The 25,280-nt window shown below is 46.6% G+C and overlaps 1 protein-coding gene across 3 annotated transcripts in view; it reads left to right on the top strand.

The window, feature by feature from the left end:
• The window catches only part of LOC140385830 (metallophosphoesterase 1-like), a 145,709-nt gene extending 138,585 nt beyond the window's left edge, over nt 1–7,124 (top strand). For all 3 annotated transcript variants that reach the window (XM_072468398.1, XM_072468396.1, XM_072468397.1), the window contains one exon: nt 3,867–7,124. In XM_072468398.1, coding sequence (XP_072324499.1) covers nt 3,867–4,040 — 174 coding nt within the window. In that variant the 3' untranslated portion in view covers nt 4,041–7,124. The remainder of the gene's footprint in view (nt 1–3,866) is intronic.
• The last annotated feature ends 18,156 nt before the right edge of the window (nt 7,125–25,280 follow it).

Genomic DNA, 25,280 nt, shown 5'->3' with positions numbered 1-25,280 from the left:
CAGAGTTTTCTCTGAAGCTTTGAATCCCTGCTTCTTTATGAGATTTCTTCCAGCTTTTTGAAGGTTTGGTACTGTCTGTTTTATGACCCTTTAGTTGCTGAGGTTGTGTTTCAAAGGTCCAGTAAAGAAAATCCATTTGTTCAGACAGATCCCAGCAAATGCTGATGTTTGGTCAAACCATAGCAACTACTAATGTTTTATGGCCTGTTATTCTTCACACTTGTTAATCACTCATCCTGCCTTTGCTTTTGTTCCCAGACCTCCTTCCTCTGGTTCCTTGAGCTGATAACAATGTTCTTTAAGGCAGGGGGCCTCTTGCTGTCTTCCATCCTGTTGTAGAAACTGCATTCCCAGGAAGTCTCCAGAAAGCCTTTGTGATTTATTTCGTATCTTTGTTACTCGGCCTTATTTCCCATCAGGCTACAGTGTCTCTTGTCACTTGGCCATATTTCACAGCCGGCTTAGGATCAGGGTTACATGTTGAAGCCGCACTTATCCAGGCAAGTTTGGAGTATTCCACCACACTCCTGACTTGTGCCTTGTAGATGGTGGACAGGCTTTGGGGAGTCAGTAGGCGAGTTCCTCACTGCAGAAGTCCCAGCTTTTGACCTGCTCTGGTAGCCACAGTATTTATATGGCATGGCCACTTTGATTTCTGGTAAATGGTGACCCCCCCAAGGATGTTGAAAATGGGGGATTCAGCGATGGCAATGCCATTGAATGTTAAGGGGTGATGACTAGATTCTCTCTTGTTGGAGATGGTTATTGCCTGGCACTTGCGTTGTGTGAGTGTTACAACATCAGATTAAATTTGCTTGAGGTTGAAGTATCAGGCTGGCTGCAGGGTTGCCTATGTGTCAGAACATAACCCGCTCAAATTCTACTCCAGGATTTGAGCCTATAATTTAGGATGATATCTGAATGCAGCTTCAAAGGAGTGCTGCAGTCAGACTGTACCTTCCACCCAATGTGACTCGGTGGCATGGTGGTTAGCACTGCTGCCTCACAGCGCCAGGGACACAGGTTCAATTCCGATCTCAGGTGACTGTCTGTGTGGAATTTGCACGTTCTCCCCACGTCTGCGTGGGTATCTTCTGGGTGCTCCGTTTTCCTCCCAAAGTCTAAAGATGCACAGGTTAGGTAGGTTGGCCATACTAATATTGTCCAAAAGGTTAGGTGGGGTTACGGGGATGGGAGCGGGGGATTGGGCCTCCGTAGGATGCTCTATTGGAGCAAGGGCTGGTGCACACTCGATGGGCCAAATGGCCTCCTTCTGCACTGTAGGGATTCTATGGTTCTATTATATAAACGTGTTAGCAGTTCAGAAAAGGTTCAATGAATCGAGATGGGGGTGGTGGGGGGGACTTTTCAGTATCCCCAGAAAAGGTTCAGTGTACTGGGATGGGGTGGGGAACCTTTCAGTATCCCTCTTGTCAAGTTCCCTCAGGATCTTATATGTTTCAATAAGATCACCTCTAAATCTTTTTAACTCCATTAAATATGGGCACCACTTTTCCTCATAAGGACTTCTTATGTCCTCTTCACAACTTACTTTCCTACCTATCTTTGTGTTATCATCAAATTTAGCAACCATACATTCTATCCTTTCATCCAAAACATTGGTATAATTTGTAAATAGTTGAAGTTCCAGCACTACTTCCTGTGAGGCTTCACTCGTTGTATCTTGCCGCCCAGAAAAGACCCATTTTTACATACTCTCGACCTCCTGTTAGCTAACAAATCCTCCATCCATGTAAATATCTTGCCCCCTACAACATGAACTTACCAAATGAGGCTTCCCTGTGGGCCCAGACATCTATTTGAATAATGGAACACCTGCACCCTAAACATTTGATTGACAGCTCAGAGGGTGAAGGGATATGAGGGAGAGGGCTGGAGGACCTTTATTTTTTTTTCACTGGGATAAAGTTCCACAGCACCAAGATGGACCTGCCTTTGCACTGGCTGGCATTTCTTCCCAGGTCAGCTGATTTAAGTCAGGCCCCCAGCAATAAAGATCCCATCCTGACGACACTTTCTCTTGAGGTGCTGCTGCCTTAGAGTCATAAACGTGTACACCCCAGAAAAGGCCCTTCGGCCCTCCTCGTCTACGCCAGCCAAAAGCAACCACCTAACAATTCTAATCCCATTTTCCAGCACTTGGTCCATAGCGTTGTATGCCATGGCAACAAAAGTGCATATCTAAATACTTCTTAAATGTTATGTGGATCTCTGCCTCCACCACAATTTCAGGCGGTGAGTTCCAGACTTCGAAAACCATCGGGGTGAACAGGTTTTTCCTCACATCCCCTCTAAACCTCCTGCCCCTTACATTAAATCTATGCCCCCTGGCCATTGATCCCGCCACCAAGGGGAAAAGGTACTTCCAGTTTACTCTATCTATACCCCTCGGAATTTGTTTTAGTGCCAATGGGTTGATCCAAATTCTATCCAGAAACTGGTGACTTCTCTATGTTCCACCTGGTTTGATGATATTATCTGCAATCTCTATTTTGCCTCTGATCTGAGCTGGGAAGAAGAGCTTTAACTCCCTCTGCTTTTGGTTCTCACCATTCAATAAGATTTTCCCCCATAACCCTAAACTTCTTTGGTTAACAAATATCTCAGCTTTAATATGAACAATTGACCAAGCATTGATGAGGAAGAGGGTTCCAAACTCCGAAAATCCTTTATGTAGACGTGTTTCCTAATCTTACTCCCGAAAGGTCTGGCTCTAATTTGTAGACCATGTCCCTTAGTTCTGGACTCCCCAACTAAGCTGGGGCTGTTTAGCACAGGGCTAAATCGCTGGCTTTGAAAGCAGACCAAGGCAGGCCAGCAGCATGGTTCGATTCCCGTAACAGCCTCCCCGAACAGGCGCCGGAATGTGCCGACTAGGGGCTTTTCACAGTAACTTCATTTGAAGCCTACTTGTGACAATAAGCGATTTTCATTTGGGTGGAAGGGGGTGATTCAAGATATACATTGCCAGAAAAGAGAGGGAAAAAACTGAGTGGAAACATTTGATGATTAGCTATGGTTAGTAGAGTGGAGTTGCAGTTGACTCTTGCATACAGGATTTGAGATGCATATGTACTGAACTGGAACAAAAACAAAAATAAAGGACCATCTCAGCAGGTCTGACAGCCTCTGCGGAGAGAGAAGGGAGCTAATGTTTTGAGTCTGGATGACTCTTTGTCAAAGCTGGTGCTGAACTGGTACCGCCTCGCTGCGAGCTGCTGGTGTCAGAGTGTCTGTAAACATACGGCAACGCAGATTGTAAAAATAGTCAGCCGCTTTCCCGCCATTCTGGCCAAGACAGACCAACACAGACATCCAGTGTGTACAGAGACTCACCTTCAGTTCTACCAGTCTCACAAGGGGAGACATAACCTCTGGAATGATGGCATCCGTTCCTTAGTTCCCATTGGTGCGAATTGGTGGGTTGTGTGCAGAAATATATTTCTTATCCGTCAGATAAACGGGCCCTTGGATGAGGGGGAAAATATTCCTGCAGTTCTTTAAAAAATTTTAAGTGCCCAATTCTTTTTTTCTCAATTAAGGGGCAATTTAGCATGGCCACTGCAACTACTCTGCACATCTGTGGGTTCTGGGGGTGAGACCCGCGCAGACACGGGCGGGGAGAATGTGTAAACTCCACACGGAAAATGACCCGGGGCCGAGATCGATCCCGGGTCCTCGGCGGCGTGAGGCAGCAGTGCTAATCACTGCCCCACTGAGCCACCCGTGTTTTAAGATAGATCTATATTGGCAGATAAGCCATCTTTGCTTCTGGTCATATTTTGATAAAACACAATGTACTCAGACACCACTAACTTTGAATCGATCTCCATTTTCTTCTCCAGGCCAGCATAACAGCGACAGACTTTACACTCTCCAAGTGTTTTTTGCCGCGTGAAAGTACCATATGGGCCATTTACCTCACCGCAGCTGTTGTGATGGCCAATCTCATATTATTCCACTTCAATTTCTGGCAATGGATGATGCATTACCTGATTAATAAGCACAAATCCATTTGATAAATGTGGATTGGCCTGAATACCAGCTGTTTTATTTTTGTGTGTGTAGGTGGATAGATCTCCAGATTCTATGAGCATGTATGAATTTTCTTAGTATTTTGAGAAAAGCGACTATTTTCTGAACATTTTTGAATACAATGGTGTTAAAACAATTTCTTCTGATTGTGACAAGTTACAATATACTTGAGAATTGAACAACTGGTTGAATAAATGGCATTTAAGCTGCCAAGGAACACATGAAAAAGGAACAATGTTCCGTGTGAATGTGGCTGATCTACCTCGAGTAGCTAGCTTTGCTAAGTGGATGGTTGTCCCATTGAGCTGATTAATGTGATCAATTGTGAAGGATAGCAAGAGGCTAAAACATCTTCAAACGACCACATGAGCCACACTTCAAGCATTTACAAAAATAAATGATTTAATATATTAGAATCTCAGCATTAAAATGAAATATATTCAAATGAAGGCAGATTGGTTTGAAATGTTTTTAACAATAACCTGGTGAGTTACTTTTCTCGCCTTGAAATGTGGCCAAAAACGTGTAACTTATATTTGAAGTGGGGCAGTAAACTAATGGCTAGTTCATTAGACAGTGTGGAGAGTGAATGGTTTATAGATGAATATTCTCTATCAACAGATACATTTACAGAGTGCTCATTAATACTGGGATTTCTCTTTATTGCCAATGTGTAAACTGATTGCATAAAATCACATAATTGAAATCATATTCGATGAAATTCAATGTGGTTAAATAAGCTGTCCGGCCTATATTGAATTGTTGGCAGAAGGTTGCTAACATACAGTTTGCAAATATAACGACCATTGTCCCAGACCTGATCTTGGGACTTCAGGTGTTCATTGCAACAGTTGCCGAATCCAATATTTCATACACTCCCAGTGTTACATTGTCACAGAAACAGGCCATTTGGCCCCACTGTTCTATGCCACTGTTTATGCTCCACATAAACCTCCTGCCTCAATACTTCACCCAACCCTATCACCATATCCTTCTATCTCTTTTTTGCTCGTGTTTGTCTACTGATGGCTTTTGCCTCAACCCTGTGGTAACGAGCGAGTTCCACATTCTAACCACTTCCAGGGTAAAGAGATTTCTCCTGAATTCCCTGTTCGATTTATTAGTGATAGCCTTATATTTATGGCCCCCAGTCCTGGTCTCAATGTCTTCCCTTTCAAATCTTTTCCTAATCCTTTGATATACAGGTTTTGGGATGCAAGTTAGTGCCTGCAGCTACTGCTGAACCTGATGGAGCACAACTATAGGATTTAGGGCGAGTTCATTCAGAATGCAACACTCTGTATTCCTCCTTTTTAGTTATGTGAGTTAACGGCAGAGATCCTGAGGGCAGTGATTCAAAGGGTTGTGAAGTATTGTTATTGTTGCTCTTATATTTAAGAAGTGTAGAGCAAACCCAAAACAGTGCAATACGAGGCAGGAGGCTGCTTCTGTTCCCCAGGCACAACACTGTGATGATGCCCCGTGCTGTTAAACGAAAGCTCACAGCACGTCTGGATCCATTCACCAGCCAGGAACCTCTTGCACTGTGTTTTGCCTCAGACACCCTCGTCACACAGCTCCTGTTAACTGGCGTGCTTGTGATCTGCCTGTTCACCCTTCTATCCATAAAATATATGCTTTTCAAAAGCTCAAGAGGTAGAGGTTGGTTGATGCCATATATAAGCAGGACAGCTTCTTTAACGTTAGATATGAAATATTTTTACTTGAGTGTGACATTTGTAACATTCCATTGAACAGAAGCTTGTTTGGAGTTTACGATTACTTTTCTGTGTTTGAAGTTTGCCTTTTTAAAAATGCGCACATCATCTATGAGAATTTGGCAAATGAGTTCAAGGTATCAGGGCATCGCTGGTTATTGCCATCCCTAATTCCCCTTAAGAAGGTGGTGGGGAGCTGCCTTCTTGAACCGCTGCAGTCCATGTGGTGCAGGTACATCCGCAGTGCTGTTAGGGAGGGGGTTCCTGCATTTTGACCCAACGACAGAATAGCTTGAGAAACCTCAGCTTGGTGACATTGGGGTTTTCCTTGGAAGAAAGAAAACTGGGAGGAGATTTGATAGAGATGTTCAAAATCATGAGGATTCTGGACAGAGTAGATCGGGAGAAACTGTTCTCTTCATGAAAGAATCGAGAACGGCAGGACACAGATTTAAAGGAATCGGCAAAAAAAAAGCACAAGAAACATGAGGAAAACCGTTTTCACGTAGTGAGTGGGTTTAGCTGTAGAATGCGCTGCCTGAGAGTGTGGTGGACGCAGGTTCAATCGAGGCATTCAAAATCGAATGGGACTGTTATTTGATGGGGAAGAATGTGCAGGGTTATGGGGGGGAAGGTGGGGGACTGGGACAAGGTGAATTTCTCATTGAGAGTGCTAGCGCAGACCAGTTCCAAGCCATAGGCCGACAATTTTGTATGTTGGGTGGCAGTCCATATTATTTTCTGATTTCTCAGGCTATTGGTCATTCTACTGGTCTGTGGCATGCTGCACAAGATGGCCCTAATTTTGTCATTTTCCAACCTGTGCGAGGTTCACTGCAGGGATCAGGAGCAGGAGCCTAGCAAATACTTTACCTCCTGCCTATAGAGAGTGGAGGTAATTCTAATATCCTAGATCTAGATGAGACCAGCATAGAGCACAAATCAGGATGTGGACCTGCCTGAACTCTGGGGCTCAGTACTGCCCTACAAGGAAGATTTTCCTACTCAACCATCAGAACAATTTTGTTTTTCAATCTACTTGTGAAACTTTCAAAGAAGCACAAAGGTTCAATGCACAATGTTTTCATTCCGTCGGAATTCACCAGCATCTGCTCTGTTTAGACAAGTCAATAGTTAAATATGTGCTTCGTCAAGTCAATGATGTTACTTGACCATTTAATGTTCTACATTTTATCAGGGGGTAAATTTTTCAATATTCTGGTGAGTGCCATGTTGTTCAGTTCAATATTCTCGTGAGTGCCATGTTGATTATCAGTGCCAATGTAAAATAAAAGTGGCAGAATCTGCAATAAGATATTCATTGAAATAAATAATTACCTGGAAAAGTAACTTGTATCTTTTTTCTTAAAAACTCATAGAAAATAGGTGACAAATGCCAATGCATTCCCCTATCAGGTGGCGTTACATTACAAAATAGGAGCAGAAATAGGCTGCTCGCCCCCTCGATTATTGTTGCTTTACATCTATTCTTCCTTCACTTGACTTTGCATTTTTTATAGTGTGATAGGCATGAAGGGCTTGTGGCACAGTGGGCAGTGCCTTGCCTCTGAACCAGAACCTTTGGGATGCAGTACATACCACCACAGGACTTGTTGGCCAAAGAAAGGGGAAAATAGAATTTGAGAATAAGCTGGCAGAAAACATAAAAACTGACTGCAAAAGCTTCTATAGATTTCTGAAGAGAAAATAATAATAATCTTTATTGTCACAAGTAGGCTTACATTAATGCTGCAATGAAGTTACTGTGAAAAGCCCCTAGTCGCCACACTCCGGCGCTTGTTCGGGTACACAAAGGAAGAATTCAGAATGTCCAATTCACCTAACAAGCACGTCTTTCGGGACTTGTGGGAGGAAACCGGAGCACCCGGAGGAAACCCACGCAGATACGGAAAGTGCAGACACCGCACAGACTGTGACCCAAGCGGGAATCAAACGCGGGACCCTGGCGCTGTGAAGCAACAGTGCTAACCACTGTGCTAACGACCTGGTGAAGACAAATGTAGGTCACTTACAGTTAGAATCAGATGAATTCATAATGAGCAATAAAGAGATGGCAGACCCATTGAACAAATTCTTTGGATCTGTCTTCACTAAGGAGGACACAAATAACCTTCTGAAAATGCTAGGGGACAGAGGGTCTAACATGAAGGAGGAACTGAAGGAAATCCTTATCTGTCAGGAAATTGTACTGGAGAAATTGATGGGATTAAAACCTGACAAGTTTCCAGGGCCTGATGCTCTGCATCCCAGAGTACTTATGGAAGTGGTCCGAGAAATAATGGACGCATTGGTGATCATTTTCCAGCATTCTATAGACTCTTGAAGAGTTCCAATGGATTGGAGGGTAGCTAATGTAACCCCACTTTCTAAAAAAAGGGAGAGAAAACAGGAAATTATAAACCAGTTAGCCTGACATTGGTGGTGGGAAAAATGCTGGAGTCAATTATCAATGATGAAATAACTGAGCATTTGGAAAGTGGGGACAGGATCGATCCAAGCCAGCATGGATTCACTAAAGGGAATTCATGCTTGACAGATCGGATTTTGTGTATCTGGACTTTCAAAAGGCTTTTGACAAGGTCCCATACAAGAGATTAGTGAACAAAATTAAAGCTCATGGTTGAGGGTAATGTATTGACGTGGATAGAGAACTGGTTAGCAGGCAGGAAGCACAGAGGGGGAATAAACAGGTCCTTTTCAGAGTGGTAGGCAGTGACTAGTGGGGTACCGTAGGTTTCAGTGATGGGACCCCAGCTGTTCACAATATACATTAATATTTGGACAAAGGAATTGCATGCAATACCTCCAAATTTGCAGATGACACTAAGCTGGGTGGCAATGTGTGGTGTGAGGAGGATGCAAAGAGGCTGCCGGGTGACTTGGACAGGCTGGCTGAGTGGGCAAATACTTGGCAAATGTAATATAATGTGGGTAAATGTGAGGTTATCCACTTTGGTGGCAAAAACAGGAAGGCAGATTATTATCTGAATGTTGCAGTTTAGGAAAAGGGGAAGACCTGTCTGTCATGGTGGAACAGTCGCTGAAGGCTGCATGCAGGTACAGCAGGCAGCGAGGAAAGCTATTGGCATGCTGGCCTTCATAGCGAGGGATTTGAGAATAGGAGTAGGGATGCCATGCTGCAATTATACAGGACTTTCTAATTCCAACCAAGAGGATGGCTGCTGGGAAGGCTGCCCCAAGGTTCTCCGCAGGGAATCTGACCCGGAAGCTGGATGTGGTGGGTGAGAGGTGGGACATCCTGTACCCTCACAAATCCGTAGAATCCCTATAGTGCAGCTGGTCATTCGGCCCATTGAATCTGCACCGACCTTTGAACAGAGAGAGGCAATTTAGCACGGCCAATCCCCCTAACCTACACATCTTTGGACTGTGGGAGGAAACCGGAGCACCTGGGAGAAACCCACACAGACACGGAAAATGTGCAAACTCCACACACAGTCCCCAAGGTTGGAATCGAACCCGGGTCCCTGGCATAGTGAGGCAGCAGTGCTAACCACTGTGCCACCGTGCTCCCCCAAGAGGTCAGAAACCTAACTAGGCATCATCAGCCACGGCCCGATGGGGTACCCCTTGTCACCGAGAGGCCAACCCTGTAGTCGATAAGCTCCCTCTAATTACCCCAGGTATCTGAGATTGGCCAAGGATGTAGCTGTCAGGATGCTCGCTGGTAACTTAGCACAAACCTGCTGGATGTACTTGGCATGGTTGCGGATAATCTGGACATTCAGGGAGTGAAAGCCATTGCTGTTTATAAACTGCATGCCTTGATGCCATGACGAACAGAGAGTCACATGTGTGCAGTACAAGGCTCCTTGGAGTTGTAGGAAGCCAGCTATCTGGGGCCAGACTGGCCTGTTGAAGGCAAGCCTTGGAATTCATTGAATAAGGATCTCATCGTGCGAAAGGGTTAACGGGTGAGTGACAATCGATGGCACTAGCATACATCAGAACTACATTAGTGGCACCAATGGCTCATCTGTCAAAGCTAAGGAATGTTAATAGACTAGTGGATTACTAACGTGGCAAACCAGATTGGTCTCATTGCTGCCATGGTTCCATTTTAACATTAACATGGTCAGTTGTTACATCACTGGCAGCCCCCCCCCCCGCCCCCCCAAATGTTGCGGCTCCTACAAGCCTTGGACTCTGGGCAACACCTAACCACCCAGCCCAGCTGCCTAGCCCAGTACCAGGCCCTTCGAGAAGGCAGAGGCCCTTCAGCTGTAGATTCCAGCCTCAAGGTGTGTGATCTTTACAAGAGGCTTTGTTGCCCTCCCAATACTGAATCATTTCCCCCTTAAGGGTCTAAACCCCTCCCCCCCTCAGAGGCCCCCTGACACTGCCTCCCAGCTTATGAAAACTGACCTTTTCCCCCTATGCTGCCCACCGCGGTGCCTGCTGTCCCCAGGCCACACCTCCATGGTTCAACCAACCTTCCCCACCAGCCCCTCGCCCCCACAATAGTCAGTCTCGAGGCTGGTACAACCTCCCCAACCTCCGCTGCCCCACCTGGAGTTAGTCTTTCAGGCCTCCCCAAGATCCGCTGTCCCGCCTGGACTTGGCCTCTCAAGCCTCCCAAGCTCCGCTAATCCGCTGTGGAGCTGGCCTCTTGGGCCTCCCCAAACTCCGCTGCCCCGCTGTGGAGCTGGCCTCTTGGGCCTCCCCAAACTCCGCTGGCCTGCTGTGGAGCTGGCCTCTTGGGCCTCCCCAAACTCCGCTGCCCCGCTGTGGAGCTGGCCTCTCAAGCCTCCCAAGCTCCGCTAATCCGCTGTGGAGCTGGCCTCTTGGGTCTCCCCAAACTCCGCTGCCCCGCTGTGGAGCTGGCCTCTTGGGCCTCCCCAAGCTCCGCTGTCCCGCCTGGACTTGGCCTCTCACGCCTCCCCAAGCTCCGCTAATCCGCTGTGGAGCTGGCCTCTTGGGCCTCCCCAAACTCCGCTGCCCCGCTGTGGAGCTGGCCTCTTGGGCCTCCCCAAACTCTGCTGCCCTGCTGTGGAGCTGGCCTCTTGGGCCTCCCCAGACACCGCTGCCCCGCTGTGGAGCTGGCCTCTTGGGCCTCCCCAAACTCCGCTGCCCCATTGTGGAGCTGGCCTCTTGGGCCTCCTAACTTTTCAGCCCCCAATGAGATTTTGCACCCTCATTGTCTTTTACGCCCACAGCAAATAGGGGCACAAAGTCCCGGTCGAAGAAACTGATTGTTTTCCTAACACTGACTCATTGATGGGCAACACCACATGATCCAAGCTCTCCTGGCCTTATGAAAATTTGAATGTTAGATTGCTGAACTCCCAGGGAAGCCTGCGATTCAACATCCATCCTATAATCATCGAAACTGGACTCCAGGCTGACAACAAAGCCTGCCTCAAGTCTAAACTGCCTCAAAGTCTGGAAGATTCCTGCCATCACCTGAACAGTGGACCAAGTCACTGGATACAAATCTTATCTTGCTGCTCCATCACCGACTTTAAAGGAATTCTGCAATTCCTGCTTTCAGCTAGATAAATCTGCCGGAATCTTAACTCCTATGTAAAGGAAACCTCACTGGCCTCTGTTTTTTTAAAAACCTTTTTTCTAAGTTATTCCTGGTTATAAAATTTTTCTTTCACATCCATTCATATATATCTTGTGTGTGTGCGCTTACGTACGTAGTTGTGACAGCCATTCCCCGGGTTTGAATGTATGAGTAAACAATACTTCTGATTTAATCCTGAAGACAGTTTGTTGCAAGTCACTTTAAAAATTGAATTAACAAACAAGAGGGTTTGGGGAAACACACCACAGCCTATTTCAAAAATGAAAACTCCTCTACTTACAGACGGACGGCGAGAAAATTAGTTTAGTTTGCCTCTCCCCTATCCGTAATGTCATGCACTGTATTTCCCAACTGCTAGTAATATTCTTCCTGGAGATCCAGCAAAACCAAGGAATAAGAAAACTACTGTCAAACTGTGGGAAATACACCCTGGACTCAAATCAAATTTCTTTTCAACTTACCATTGTGCATTCTTAGTTGCTGGCTGGACCAATCACAAACGTTGAAAAAACTCTTTTGGAAATCAGCCAGGGTTTTGTGGTCTTGTCTTGAACCCTTGTTGAGATTACTGCCTTCTAATTTACCCAAATATCTCTTTATTTTCTAGCCTGGCACCGTACAAATATAGTGTAATATATATTGATGTATTATTATAATTATGTATAAACTTTTATTTAAATATTAGCTTTTTGGATGTAATTCATAGGGTTAAAATGGTTTAGACTAGACTGGGACCGCATTATTTTTTTTAGCTTTGGTGAATCGAAACATGAATAACTCTATTATCCAATTAATGTCAAAGGGTTTAATCCCTCCAGCTGCAGTCATGTCTTGCTGTGTGCTTTCTTGCTGTTAATCATTTGTCGCATTCCTTCACAGCCCCCTCAGCCTAACTTGTCTGCTGCATCATTGTACATTTTACTCACTTTTTAGGTCACACTTTCTCAGGTTAAAGTTCAACTGTTAACCAGAGCATGGAGGTTTGAAGTGATTGGCAGAAGAGGTAACGGCAGCATGAAGAAAAAACTATTTTTGCAATGAGTGGATAGGATTTGAAATCCAGCAGCTGATTGGCTGGTGAATAAAGAGTCAGCAGCAGCCTGCAAAATGGAATTGGCTGAATACTTGAAGAACAAATTTCAGGGTTGTGAGGAACGAGTGGGACCCACTGAGATGCCCTTTGAAAGAGCTGGTGTAGATTCACTGACTCATTGTACACGAATTCGATGATTTTTGACCATTGAATACCTCCCCAAATCCAACACAAGTCACCTATTGTAGTTCTTGCTGCAGCCACACCATAGGACTCCCCAGTCATTCCCAAGGTTTATCCTGACAACTCAGCTGCTTTCAATTTAATAACACAAAGTGAATTGAATGATGATTACGTTCCCCTCTTCTGCCTGTGACAGTGATAATTTAATTTTGAATTGAATTGATTTCCCTTCGAATTGTCGCCTTGTAGAATGGGCCTTGGTGCGTTCCCCAATCTTTGGTTCATAAGGTCCAAGGTTATTAATGATCCCACAGGAAATTCTTTAAGGTGAAACAAAAGAAGGATTTATTAACACATTCAAAACCTTAGGGATGGCTCATGACATGCATTCACACCCACGAGCATACAAGTGGAAAGGCCGAGAAAGAAAGGGAGAGAAGTTACAAATTGAGAGTTACTTAAAAAAAAAATCAAAAGGTATTGCCATTAATTCACACGAGTGGAGTCCAGTAAATCAATGTCCAGTGAAGATTCATTCAGGTGGCTTTGTCCCTGGCCTTGGTCCTAGGAACTCGGTTGCAGGTGAAGAAGGTTGAAGATGCAGCAAGGTAATCTTGTGTCCTGCGAATGAGTTGACTCTGTAGATCAAATTGTTTCTGGAGGTCAGATTTTGAAAGAGATGGAGGTCAGAGGCAGGCTGCTGGTTTAGTGTCTGGCTTTCCCATCTGGGAAACTGCATCTGGAGTCAGAATTCAAAAGCTGTATAATTAAAGTAATTCAAATAGCTCAAGTCTCCGTCATGTGACAGGGATGTTTTGTATGGCATCATTCAGCTAACCATGCACTTTAAGGACCTTTGTTAAAATCCATTGTATTTTGAATTGATAACTGGAATCACTAGCACGACGTTGGCGACGAGGAGTCACAAATAACTCTGCCTTTGTCCAGAGCTGGCTGGTGCAGCAGTCTCGTCTACTAGCCCTTGTGTTGACTTGGCTGGAATGATCATACAATGCAATTCCAGGAGGTTGATGAGTTAACCTTTAAAAGCAGAATTTAAACAACAGAACAAATTTCTCGGCATGTGTTGCTAATTGTGTTTCTCTTAATTTGGCTCTGAAGATGGCGGCCAATATGGTAGCTTTCCTTAATTCTAATTAAGTTTTGCTCGCAAGGTATCTTTCGTTACCGCCACAAGGTTCAAAACCGAATACTGATCAAAGACTCGATACACCAGTTAGTAAGTTCAAACTCAATGCTCATTTATTTACACACAGTCAAATATACTCATGCATAAAACTCTACAAACTAAACTATCACTACTGCTAAAGCCTATACTTAGCTTCGGGTGCCAACTCAGTCAGAGGAACCATGGCCGTTGTTCGGTTCTGAGGCTGCTGGGGTCGAACTGGTACGGAATAACAGCTAAGAGCGTCTGTCTCGTAGCGTGCGTTGACCTTGGACTTACTTGTTCTGATGTTGCTGTTGGGCAGGTCTCTCCTTGGTGAAAACCGGAGCCACAAGAGAGCGATTCTCTCTTTGGAGATTCTTCTTACACCCAAAAGAGGCTTTGCGCGCTTTTGGGTGGGCCTTGAACTTGGCCCCAATTAATTGGGCCGTTTCCCAATCATTCCTATCGATTTCCTCCAATAGAGGGGTGGGTGCCCTGATGGCTGGGCGTGTCCTAGGTGGCCGTTGGCCTGCATTGTTCTGGTCTCCTCTGGCGCCGGGGTGTCTGTCTTGGTGTCGTTTACTTAAATGTTATTCTTTTGTCCCCGGGGATGGCTCATTAGTATGGTAATGGTTTTGCAGTATCGGTCTTGTCTATGAGCTGCGGCTCCAATCAACAGACAAACCCTGCACCTGCTTGCTTTCTCAGTATTGTCCATTTTCCCTGCAATCTTTGCAAAGTGTCCATTTTGTAATCGGGAAGTGGCCATCCCAGATGGCTACACATGCCATAGTCTTTTGCAGCTACTTATCAAACGGCTTTTGGAAATCACATTTCAGGGTTCTTCCAGTCATGGTCCACTTTAGTTATCACGTCCTAAAGAAGATTGTTTCGATAGGAGGCGGGATTCTCCAATCCCGCGGCTGATTGTCCACGCTGTCGTAAACGCCGCCGCGTTTTACAACGGCGTGAACGGGCCGCTGCCCTTCCACGGCGAGTTACCGCCGGCTCAGAGCAGGTTAGAACGGCGCCGGCGGGACCCGGCTTTTCTCTTACAGCCGCTCGGCCCATACGGGCCGGAGAATTGGCGAGCTGGCCGCGTAGAGGGGCCCGCGACCGGTGCCGCGCCAACCGCGAGTCGCGTGCCGACGTCGGGGCAGCGGGACCTGGTCGCGGGGATTCTCCAGCCCTGGGCTGGGAGAATCCCGCCCAGGATCTTACTCCATCCAAATCCAGAATTGGTGTTCTTTTCTAAATTGTTCTATCGACCTGCTCATGTTTACTGCTGATGAATCTGCAGTAACTATTTTATCATTCTTTTTGAACATGTATTGGCCTGTTTTGAATCTACTGGTACTCTAATATCCACCTTTAAAAATTAATTCTCAGGTGTGAGTGTCACTGGTCAGGCCACGCATGGCTGCCGGTTTGTTTTGCTGAAGAATACCAGCAAGCTATTTGTGTTTGTATTACAATCCAACAGGTTCATGGTCAGTTTGGTTCCCAAGTTGTTTATCTGCAAAACCGAATGCAAATTTTCAAACTATTACTGGGATTTGAACCCATGTTTGGTAATTACTTCCATCCTGTGTCACTCAGTTCATACCTTGTGTGTCTTCTCCAAGTGGCAGAAGCTATAAAATTATTGGAGGGTTTGAGAGGGTAGCTGCTGAGACAGCTTCCCTCTGATGGAAAGTCTAGAACTGGAGGTCACAGTCTCAAGTAAAGAGGGCCGGCCATTTAAGTTTCGGATTGTAGGGTTATTTGAGACCTTTGGGTGGCTGTCTTGGCCCTTTCGCAAGTCGCCCAGGCCCAGGTACTGGTTATGAGCCATGACCAATGATGCAACCAATGGATTTTAGGTGGTGATGACAAAAGAGAAGCTGGTGTCTTGTGTGTCACTGACTACTTAAAGGTATAGGATCCATCAGGAAGAGGACTTGCGTTTCCTTTCAGCACACAAGGAAGGCAGTGGCAAACTACCTCATAATCCTTTTCCTAGTCCGTTTGTATCTTGTGTGTCTTTTATAAGTGGTAGAAACTACAAACTTCTTGGCCATCATGCATTGACAGCACATGTATCTCTGAATTACAAGGTTCAAGGTTCAAGTCCCACTCCAGAGCTTAAGCACACAAATACAATAATTTTTATAATAACCTTTATTGTCACAAGTAGGCTTACATTAACACTGCAATTAAGTTACTGTGAAAATCCCCCAGTCGCCACACTCCGGCACCTGTTCGGGTACACAGAGGGAGAATTCAGAATGTCCAATTTGCCTAACAGTGCATCTTTGGACTGTGGGAGGAAACCGGAGCACCCGGAAGAAACCCACGCAGACACAGGGAGAACGTGCAGTCTCCGCACAGACAGTGACCCAAGCCGGGAATCAAACCTGGAGCCCTGGCGTTGTGATGCAACAGTGCTAATGATGGTGCTACTGAGTCGCTGACACTCCAGAACAGTATTGAGGAGGTGTTGCCGAGACTTTAAATTGAGATCCAATAGTCTGCCCTGGTGGGTGTTAAATTCTACAATGCTATTTTGAAGAGTGGGGAGCTATTCCCTTAAGTTAGAACACAATACTGCAGGTGCTGGAAATCTGTAGTATAAACACAAAATACTGGAAATACCCAATAGGTATGGCAACATGGTGGCACAGTGGTTAGCACTGTTGCTTCTCAGCGCCAGGGTCCCAGGTTTGATTCCCGGATTGCGTCCCTGTCTATGCGGAGACTGCACATTCTCCCCGTGTCTGCGTGGGTTTCCTCCGGGTGCTCCAGATTCCTCCCACAAGCCCCGAAAATACATGCTGTTAGGTGAATTGGACATTCCGAATTCTCCCTCAGTGTACCCGAACAGGCGCCAGAATGTGACGACCAGGGGATTTTCACAGTAACTTCACTGCAGTGTTAATGTAAGCCTACTTAGTAGTTAGACCCTATACAGGTTAATGTAAGCCTACTTGTGACAATAAAGATTACTTTATAGGTCTGGCAGCATCTGTGGAGAGAGAAATAGAGGTCATGTCTCAAGTCCGTATGACACTTCTTTGGAGTTGGGAATTAATCGCAGTGACCTGACAATATTATCCCTTACAAACATCACAAAAAGAGATTATCTGATCATTATCATGTTATGGTTTTATTGTGGTCACTGAGTGCAAATTGCCTGTTGCTTCTTACATTACAACAGTGACTACACTTCGATAAGAAGTGTAAGTCCAGTCCAAAGACGTGCAGGTTAGGTGGATTGGCAATGATAAATTGCCCATAGTGACCAAAAAGGTTAGGAGGGGTTATTGTGTTATGGGGATAGGGTGGAAGTAAGGGCTTAAGTGGGTCGGTGCAGACTCGATGGGCCGAATGGCCTCTGTTGCCCGTTTCCGATCCTAACAGCGTCGCCAATACTGTTGCTAATATTAATGATAATGTTGGTGAACCACAAGCCTTCCCTTATATCGATCAAATGACCACACAACCAGTTAGTTAGTTCAAAAGATGGTTTATTTACATACACAAGAGTTACCTCGACATGCAATATCTATTACGAGTTAAATTACACCTATCAGCTACAATAATCTATACTTAACTTCAGAGCAACCGGCACTGTGCAAATGGATAAGGCCTTTAGCTGGATTTCACTTGGCTGGTTCGAAGAAAGTGGCTCTGTCTCTGCTGGGCTCACCCGTCAGGTAGCGATCATTGGTCTTGAACTTGGCTGGCTGTTCCTGCTACAATTGGTTTGGCACAGGCCAGATCCAAAAGAGACAGAACACATGGCTGCGCTCTCTTTTATCCCCCTGGGATTTTGCGCTCTTTGGGGCGGTCCTTAACCTTGGACCCAATAGTTCGACGGGGTTCTGATCACTGTCTTCCATTTCGGCCAATAAAGGGACGGGTGCCTTGATAGCTGGGCGGGTCTTTAGCGGCCATTGACCTTGGCAGTTGGGCTTTCTGAGTAAGGGAGAGGCGCCGATCAGTCTGTGGCTGTATCGGTTGCTTGATTGGAGCTCTATTGTCCTGGGAAAATGAGCCATTAAAATGCAAACGAGCGGGTTCAATCAGGTCTGGTTACCTGTGTTTCAGGTACACACAGGCTTTGTATCTGTCTGAGTCCTGGGTTGGCCATAATTCCCATGGTCTTTTGCAGGTGGCTATCTTAGATGGCTACATCCCGTCCTCTTGATCCTGACGCGAAGTTTGGTGGATCCCTATTCATCCTTGGTGGCCCGGTCACCCTTGGCCAAGGCAAGGTTCTACGCTACTCTATCTTATGGTTTGGTGCATTTACCTAATATGCCATTAATACAGCCACAAATTAATTCATCTCTAACGGATACTCTAATTCAGGTCACTATAAAACATTTCATTTATCCGCACAGTTGATCTCCAGCTAACGCTATCTAAGATATTCTCATGCTGCTGGTGAATATGAAAGAACTTGTTTTACCGTTGGGGTACGTTATCTTGTACACGCTGGGCTCACTTTGTCGAAAATGGAGTAGGGTCCTGCAAATTTGGGGGAGAGGAAAGAACTGGGGTTGTAAAGTGAAACCATTACTTGCTGACTGACTGTGTACTCTACGGGGTGGATGGTTTTGTCAAAGCAGGCTTTACTCTGCTTCCTTCTAGCGCCTAATCGGACAGCTGCAGCGAGTTGTGTCGCTTTAATGTTACCTGTAACCTGTTCGACTGGTTTTTCGTGGGTGAGGGCGGTTACTGTGTAGCTTGCTAAATCGAGGCCTAATAAATATTCAATACCCTTCATGGGCCGTCCGGGCATGAGAGTGTGGGGGGTGAAACCTGTGGAACTGGAAAAGGTGTTCTGAATAAACATGAGAGCAAATGGGAGGACCGTGTCCCACGTGGTATTGTCCTGCTGCACCATCTTCCTAATGGTTGCTTTTAAAGTTCGATTCATTCTCTCGACAATGCCACTAGATTGGGGGTGATATGTGATATGTAGTTTCTGCCTGATCCCCAAAATTGTTAAAACATTTTGCATGACTCTGCCGGTGAAGTGGGAACCTTGGTCTGACTCAATGCTGCGGGGGAGACCCCAGCGTGTGAATATCTGTTGGGTCAAAATCTTAGCGGTGGCCTTTGCTGTGTTTGTCCGTGAGGGAAATGCTTCTACCCATTTAGTAAAGGTGTCGATTACAACCAGCACATACTTGAAACCGTTTCTGCAAGGGGGGAGGGGGCCAATGTAATCGATTTGCAAATTTGTCCAAGGGCCATTCACAGGTCGGGTGTGACGTAATTGTCCTTTCTTTGAGTAACGTTCGGGATTGTTCTGAGCACTGATAAGGCAATTCTCGACATAATGGGTTACATCGCTTTTTAAATCGGGCCACCAACGCAAAGGTCTTAAATGGGCAATGGTATTGTCTATCCCCTGATGTCCGTGTCCGTCATGAAATTGGTAAATGAGCTGGTTTCTGTCCTGGGTGGGAACCACATAAATTCCATTTTTTAAAACTGTGCCGTCCTGTACAGTCAATGCGTCCTTCCATTTATCATAGGGGGCAGGGAAGGTGCCGTCTAAAACCTGTTTGAGGGTGTCGTCTGCTTTTTGGGCTTGAGATAGATCCTCAATATTGGTCTGGGAAACCTGGACTGAGTGTATCGGTTCGCTTTCGGGTGCCTGCCAGAAGTGACCATGGCGCGATCCTGCTTTAGCTAAGGCCTCTGCCTTTACATTACAGGGTGGGGAGGAGCGATGATGGCTTCTTACTTTAATGATACCGGATGTGCGATCTGAGGCCGTCTTGAGAATGTGCTTCAGTAACGGGGCAGAGGGTAGGGGTTTTCCATCGGCTGAAACAAAACGTCGAGATTCCCACAGGGGCAGGAATTCCGTTAAGCTGTTGCACACACACAGACTGTCTGAGTGTATGTCTGCGGGGGTTGGAAAAGAGTCAGGGTGCTGAATTACATAGGCTGTGGCTGCGAGTTCTGCTGCTTGTGAACCTAGGCGGCCGGGCAATTTAAAGAGAACTCTTCTAGTGGGCGTCCCTGCGCGTCTGCCACGTAAATTCCACAACTAGTAATTTTAACTCCATTTTCGATTGTGGAGGAACCGTCTACATAAATTTTTAAAGCATCCCCTGTGGCTTGGGAATTCTGCGTCTTACTGACTGCGCGTGGGTGTAGTGAGTTTGGGACAAAGGGTCCTGTGTGGTGTTGGGCTGCTATGATCTGGCACTCATGTGGGGACCCTGCACATTGGAGATTATCGGCCAGAAGTGTGTGGGTTTTGGTGCGTTTTACCGTAATGTCCCTGCCTTGTAATAGTAGTGTCCAGCGAGCTACTGTGATTTGGCTGACTGAACCGTCCTTTAATCTACCATCTAGTAATAGTTGCGTGGGTTGTGCTCAGTCAAGATCGTTACTGGGTTGAGGCCTGTGATGTACGCAAAGTACTGTACTGCACAAAAGACGGCAAGCAAATGCTGTTCGCAGGCTGAGAATCCTTGCTCTACAGGGTCTAATACTCTTGAGGCATAGACTACAGGTACTAAGTGATCGTGTCGTTCTTGCAGGCGTACTGCTGACAGGGTTCGGTCGGTTGTTGCTACTTCTATGGCATAGGGCAAGTCTGGGTCTGGAACATTCAAAGCGGGGGCTGTGCCTAGGACGCGTTTTAAATCATCAATGGCGCTGTGCGGTGCGGAAGCCATTCCCATGGGGCATTCTATTTTTTAAAAAAAATTATTCTCCTTTTTCACATTTTCTCCCACATTTACATCCATCAACAATAAACAATAATCAGCAAGATATGTCAGTCCCCATAATAACAACGATCCCATCCTCCCACCAACCCCCAAACCTCAACCCGCATGTTTACATAAACAAATGACAAAAAGGAATCAGGGATTACCCGTAGTCACCCTTAATCTACACAGCCCCTCCCCCACCCCAGGTCTCCAGCTCCTCCTGTCCACTGCCTCTTGTAAAACTCATCCTCCCAACCTCGGTTCCTTTCCCCCCAACTTTCCACCCCGGCTAGACCACTCGGACCCTGTTCTGCCAGGCTCCGATGGCCGCAGCCCCTCCCCCCACCTCACTCCCGTTCACTGGCCGGCTTAAACCGGCCAGCGTGGAGGCCCCCGCCCGGGTCCCTTTCCCACTTGCCCGGCCCTAGGAAAGCCCAGAAATCCCCTTTTAGCACACAAACCCCGCATATCCACCTATACCCCAAAGAACCCTCATTTCGAGTGAAAGTCCCGTCCCTTCCCTTGTCCAAATATATACCACATTGGCTCCTTTAATCTCTACACCCGCGCGCAGTGAAACAAAAAATAAGAAAATACAGTCATGAGGTTACATCGGCACATGACCATTCCTCAATTTGTCAGGTCTGCCACAGTCCTTCTGCTTTCGCAAACTCCTCCGCTGCTTCCGCCGTTCCAAAATAAAAGTCCCTGAGCTTGTAAATCATCCTCAGCTTCGCTGGATATACAATGCCGCACTGCACCTTGCTAATGTACAGTGCCCTCTTCACCCTTTTGAAGGCAGCCCGCCTCCTCGCCAGCTCCACCGTAAAGTCCTGATATACACGTATACCAGCTCCAGCCCACTGCACCACCCGCTTCTGCTTGGCCCAGCTCAGGACCTTCTCCTTCACCCTGTACCTACGGAAGCACAGTCACTGCCCTTGGCGGCTCGCTCGCCTTTGGTACAGGCCTCCACGACCGATGAGCCCGATCCAGTTCATATCGGGAGGGATCCTCCCCCTCCCCCAATAGTTTTGCCAGCATCACGGCAAAATACTCAGTCGGCTTCGGTCCTTCAACTCCTTCGGGCAGCCCCACAATCCTCAAATTCTGTCGCCTGGATCTGTTTTCCAGGTCTTCCATTTTTCCTCGCAGATCCTTGTTAGTATCCATCACCTTCCGCATCTCTTTCCCCATCGAGGCAAGTTGATCACCGTGCTGCAATAACGTCTCCTCCACTTACTTCAGCTCCTCCCCTTGCTCTCGCACCTCCGCCACTGCGCTTGTCACCTCCGTCCTCACCGGGGAAACCGCCTCCTCCACCAGCACACTCCAAACCTCCCTCATCTCCTTCCTCACTGTCTCCATGCATTCTGTAATCTGCGCCAACTGCTTTTCAAATTCCGCAGCCATCACCTTAGTTATTTCTTCAGCCGTAAGCAGTGCGGCCTTCCCTGGTGCTCCAGCCTCCATTTTCCTGGTGACCCCGCGGTGACCTTTCCACTCCCCGACGGACCTCCAGCTGTTTTTTTTCCGGTCGTTTTCTTGCTCACCCTCGACATTTTTCTTTGTTCTTTTTTTCCTCCTGTGTCTTCATTGTGCCTCCTCCGTGCCTTCTCCCTGCTTCTGCCACCTCCGCGGACCCTGGACCGGGCTTAAAGCCCCAAAAATGCCGTTGCCGAACGGGAGCCCTCCATTGTGTGGCCACCTCCCGCCTGCCGCCACCGGAAGTCTGGGGCGTTCTTTTTAAGGAGCTCTCAGAGTGGGCTGCTTTAGTGGCAAAACTATCTATTTGATTTCTGCAATATGCTACCAAACCTGGGAATGACCCGAGTGCAGTGACATTTTGGGGCAGGGGCAATTTAACGATGGAGTCGATGCATTTTTGCTCAATTTCTCTCTTAGGTGATGATGGTGCCTTAATAAAGAACTTTTTCCTTTAAAATCTGGGCCTTTTTGGGGTTGACCTTGCATTCGATCGATTGCAGTAGGCTTAGTAATTCCAATAAAAGCTCTACGTGTTCCTCTTTTGTGTCCATTTGCAAGAGCAGATCGTCTACATATTGTATGAGGCATTCGGGTCGGGAAAATTTAGAAAGTCCAATTGTCGGTGGAAAATGGAAGGGAAGTTATGGAATCCTTGTGGGAGGCATGTCCACGTGTACTGCTGCCCTTGAAACGTAAACGCAAACTTATACTGGCAGGCATTGTCTAACGGAGTGGACCAAAAGCCATTGCTGATGTCCAGCACTGTGAAGTACTTTGCCTGTACTCCCTGTTTGAGCATGGTCTCGGGACTCATGGCAACAGTGGGGGCTGCTAAAGGGGTTACCTTATTAAGTTCTCGGTAGTCGATCGTTAGTTGCCATGAACCATCGGGCTATTTTGCGGGCCAAATTGGGGCATTACTTGTGGACGATACAGGTCGAATAACTCCTTGGTCTAACAAACTGTTAATAACCTTCAAAATCTCACCCTCGGCTTGCTGTGGGAAACCGTATTGCTTTTGTGGCTTTGGATCGGTACCTGAAATCTTTATTGTACCTGGGATCTTCCCACAGTAGTGTTTGTGTTGTGCAAACAAAGCTTTGTGTTTTATGAGGACCTCTCTCATTGTCTGGTCTGCACTAATTGTTAATTGTTAGTGGATTAAACAAATAATCCCCTACTGAGCAAATCCTGTTTTCATAATCCCCTACTGTGAGCGTAGCGGGAGCCCTAGCTGTTTTGGCCACTCGCCATACACATTTGTTTACTGGGGCAAACGAAAGGTTATGGGAGCTCATAAAATCAATGCTTAAATGTGCTCTGCTTTTTGGGGTAAGTCAACTAAAACGACGGGGTGTTTGGTGCTAATGTTCCTTATCTGAATGGGTACGGGAGCTGTGATATATCCTTGCTGTGTGTGGCCGGTGAATCCACTCAGGGTGATGGTGTCTGTGGTGGGCCATTTGTCCCATTGAAACATGGTGGAGGAGTTCAAAGTGGTGCGGGATCCTCCTGTGTCCTTAAGAAAATCGACTGTATGTCCCCGGACTGTGCCTGTAACTACTGGTCTGCCTGATTTGTCCCAGCGTGTGTCACAGACACAAGTTGGGGAGTCCGAACATCGTCAATCTAGGGAATTAAACGCTAAATCGTCTGAACGGGCGCTAACATTATGCATGGGCCTAACATTGTTCCTAGGTGGGGGGGGGTTTGGTTGTTGGTATCGGTGCTGATTCGGGGGGTTTTGTCGGCAATCACGGGCGTAATGTCTCATGTAACAACCTCGTGGTGCCTGTGCTCAGGGGTGCAGTTCCTCGTGTCTACCCTCGTTTATCCATGCTGGGTCCTGGCTAGTCCTAACTGGGTGCATGTTTGCTTCTATCCAGTCCTGATCTGTCTGTCAGTGTAGGGTTTGTTCCCATGCTCTAGAAAGTCGTTTCAATACCCAAACTTCATTGAGTGTGTCGTCTGCGGGGTCGTAGTTTACACAAGCCTTCTGACTTACGTCTGTGGCATGCGAGACTAAGGTGCGGGACCATTTAGTGGTGTCATCCTCATTTAGGTGTGCGCAGTTCCATTGTCCATAGACTGTCATGAAATGAATCCATAGACGACCAGCAAATGTGGTCGGATGCTCTCCCTTCTTTTGCCTGCAGTGATTTATACCCTCGACTGGATCTCCTTTGTTATACCCGATGGCATCTAATATGGTTGTTTTCATTTCCTGTAGGGTTCCTCCTGCTACATTTTGGGGTTAGGGCAAAACTGATCTTACGGACTGGCTAAGGCTCATAACTATTAGTTTTACTTCTGTCATAATATACACACAAGTATATGATGGTGCACAGACAGACATTGATTGACACAAAGGATGACCAATGAACACACAGAACACAGCAGCCAATCACCAGACAGGACACGGTCACTATAAAACCCGAGAGCACTAGTTTTCCCGCTCTCTCGGGATTCAGCCTCTGAGACAGTCAGAGCCTGTGAGCAACAACTAGAACATACACCATGTGGTAGTAAGATAGTCTGGTCAGGTTAGCCTCAGGTCTCCAGTCAACTCAGCATAGTGTCAACCCACAGTTAAAGTATGTTTAATAGTTAAGAGTTTAATAAAATAGAGTTGCATTTCTTCAAGTGTTGGAAGCCTGTCTCTCACTGCTACAGTAAACGCAATCCTCGCAGACTCAGCTTACTCAACACATCATGGTACCAGTGAGTTAAGTTTGAGTTTGACAGACCCACCTTGAGATAGTCTGCCTTTGACCAGCGATCAGCCATCCGGTAACATGGACAGTGTCTGCCCTCCCCCGCTGCTCCGCATCGCCGGCAACCTCGGTGCAAACTGGAAGATTTTTAAGCAGAGGTTTAGCTGTATCTTGAAGCCACAGCTGCATCGGATAGCAGAAAGATTGCCCTCTTCCTCTCTACAGCCGGGAACCACGCTATCCAGATTTTTATCTCCCTCACCTTTGCTGAAGGTGAGGACAAGACAAAGTTCAAAACAGTCCTGCTGAAGTTCGACAGCCACTGTGACATCGAAGTCAACGAGAGCTTTGAACGCTATGTGTTCCAGCAGAGGCTTCAGGGTAAGGATGAACCTTTTCAGTCCTTCTTAACCCATCTCCGTATCCTCGCGCAATCCTGCAACTACGGCTCCACTTCCGACTCCATGATCCGCGACCAGATCGTTTTCGAGGTCCATTCCGATCCACTTCGCCAGCAACTCCTCAAAGTTAAGCAGCTCACCCTCACCATCGCCATCGAAACCTGCGTCCTACATGAGCACGCTAATGACTGGTACTCCCATATCAAGGTGGCAGAGACGGCG

Source organism: Scyliorhinus torazame, chromosome 11, assembly GCF_047496885.1.
Source record: "Scyliorhinus torazame isolate Kashiwa2021f chromosome 11, sScyTor2.1, whole genome shotgun sequence".
Lineage (NCBI taxonomy): Eukaryota > Metazoa > Chordata > Chondrichthyes > Carcharhiniformes > Scyliorhinidae > Scyliorhinus > Scyliorhinus torazame.
This window is presented reverse-complemented; position numbering and strand designations above follow the sequence as displayed.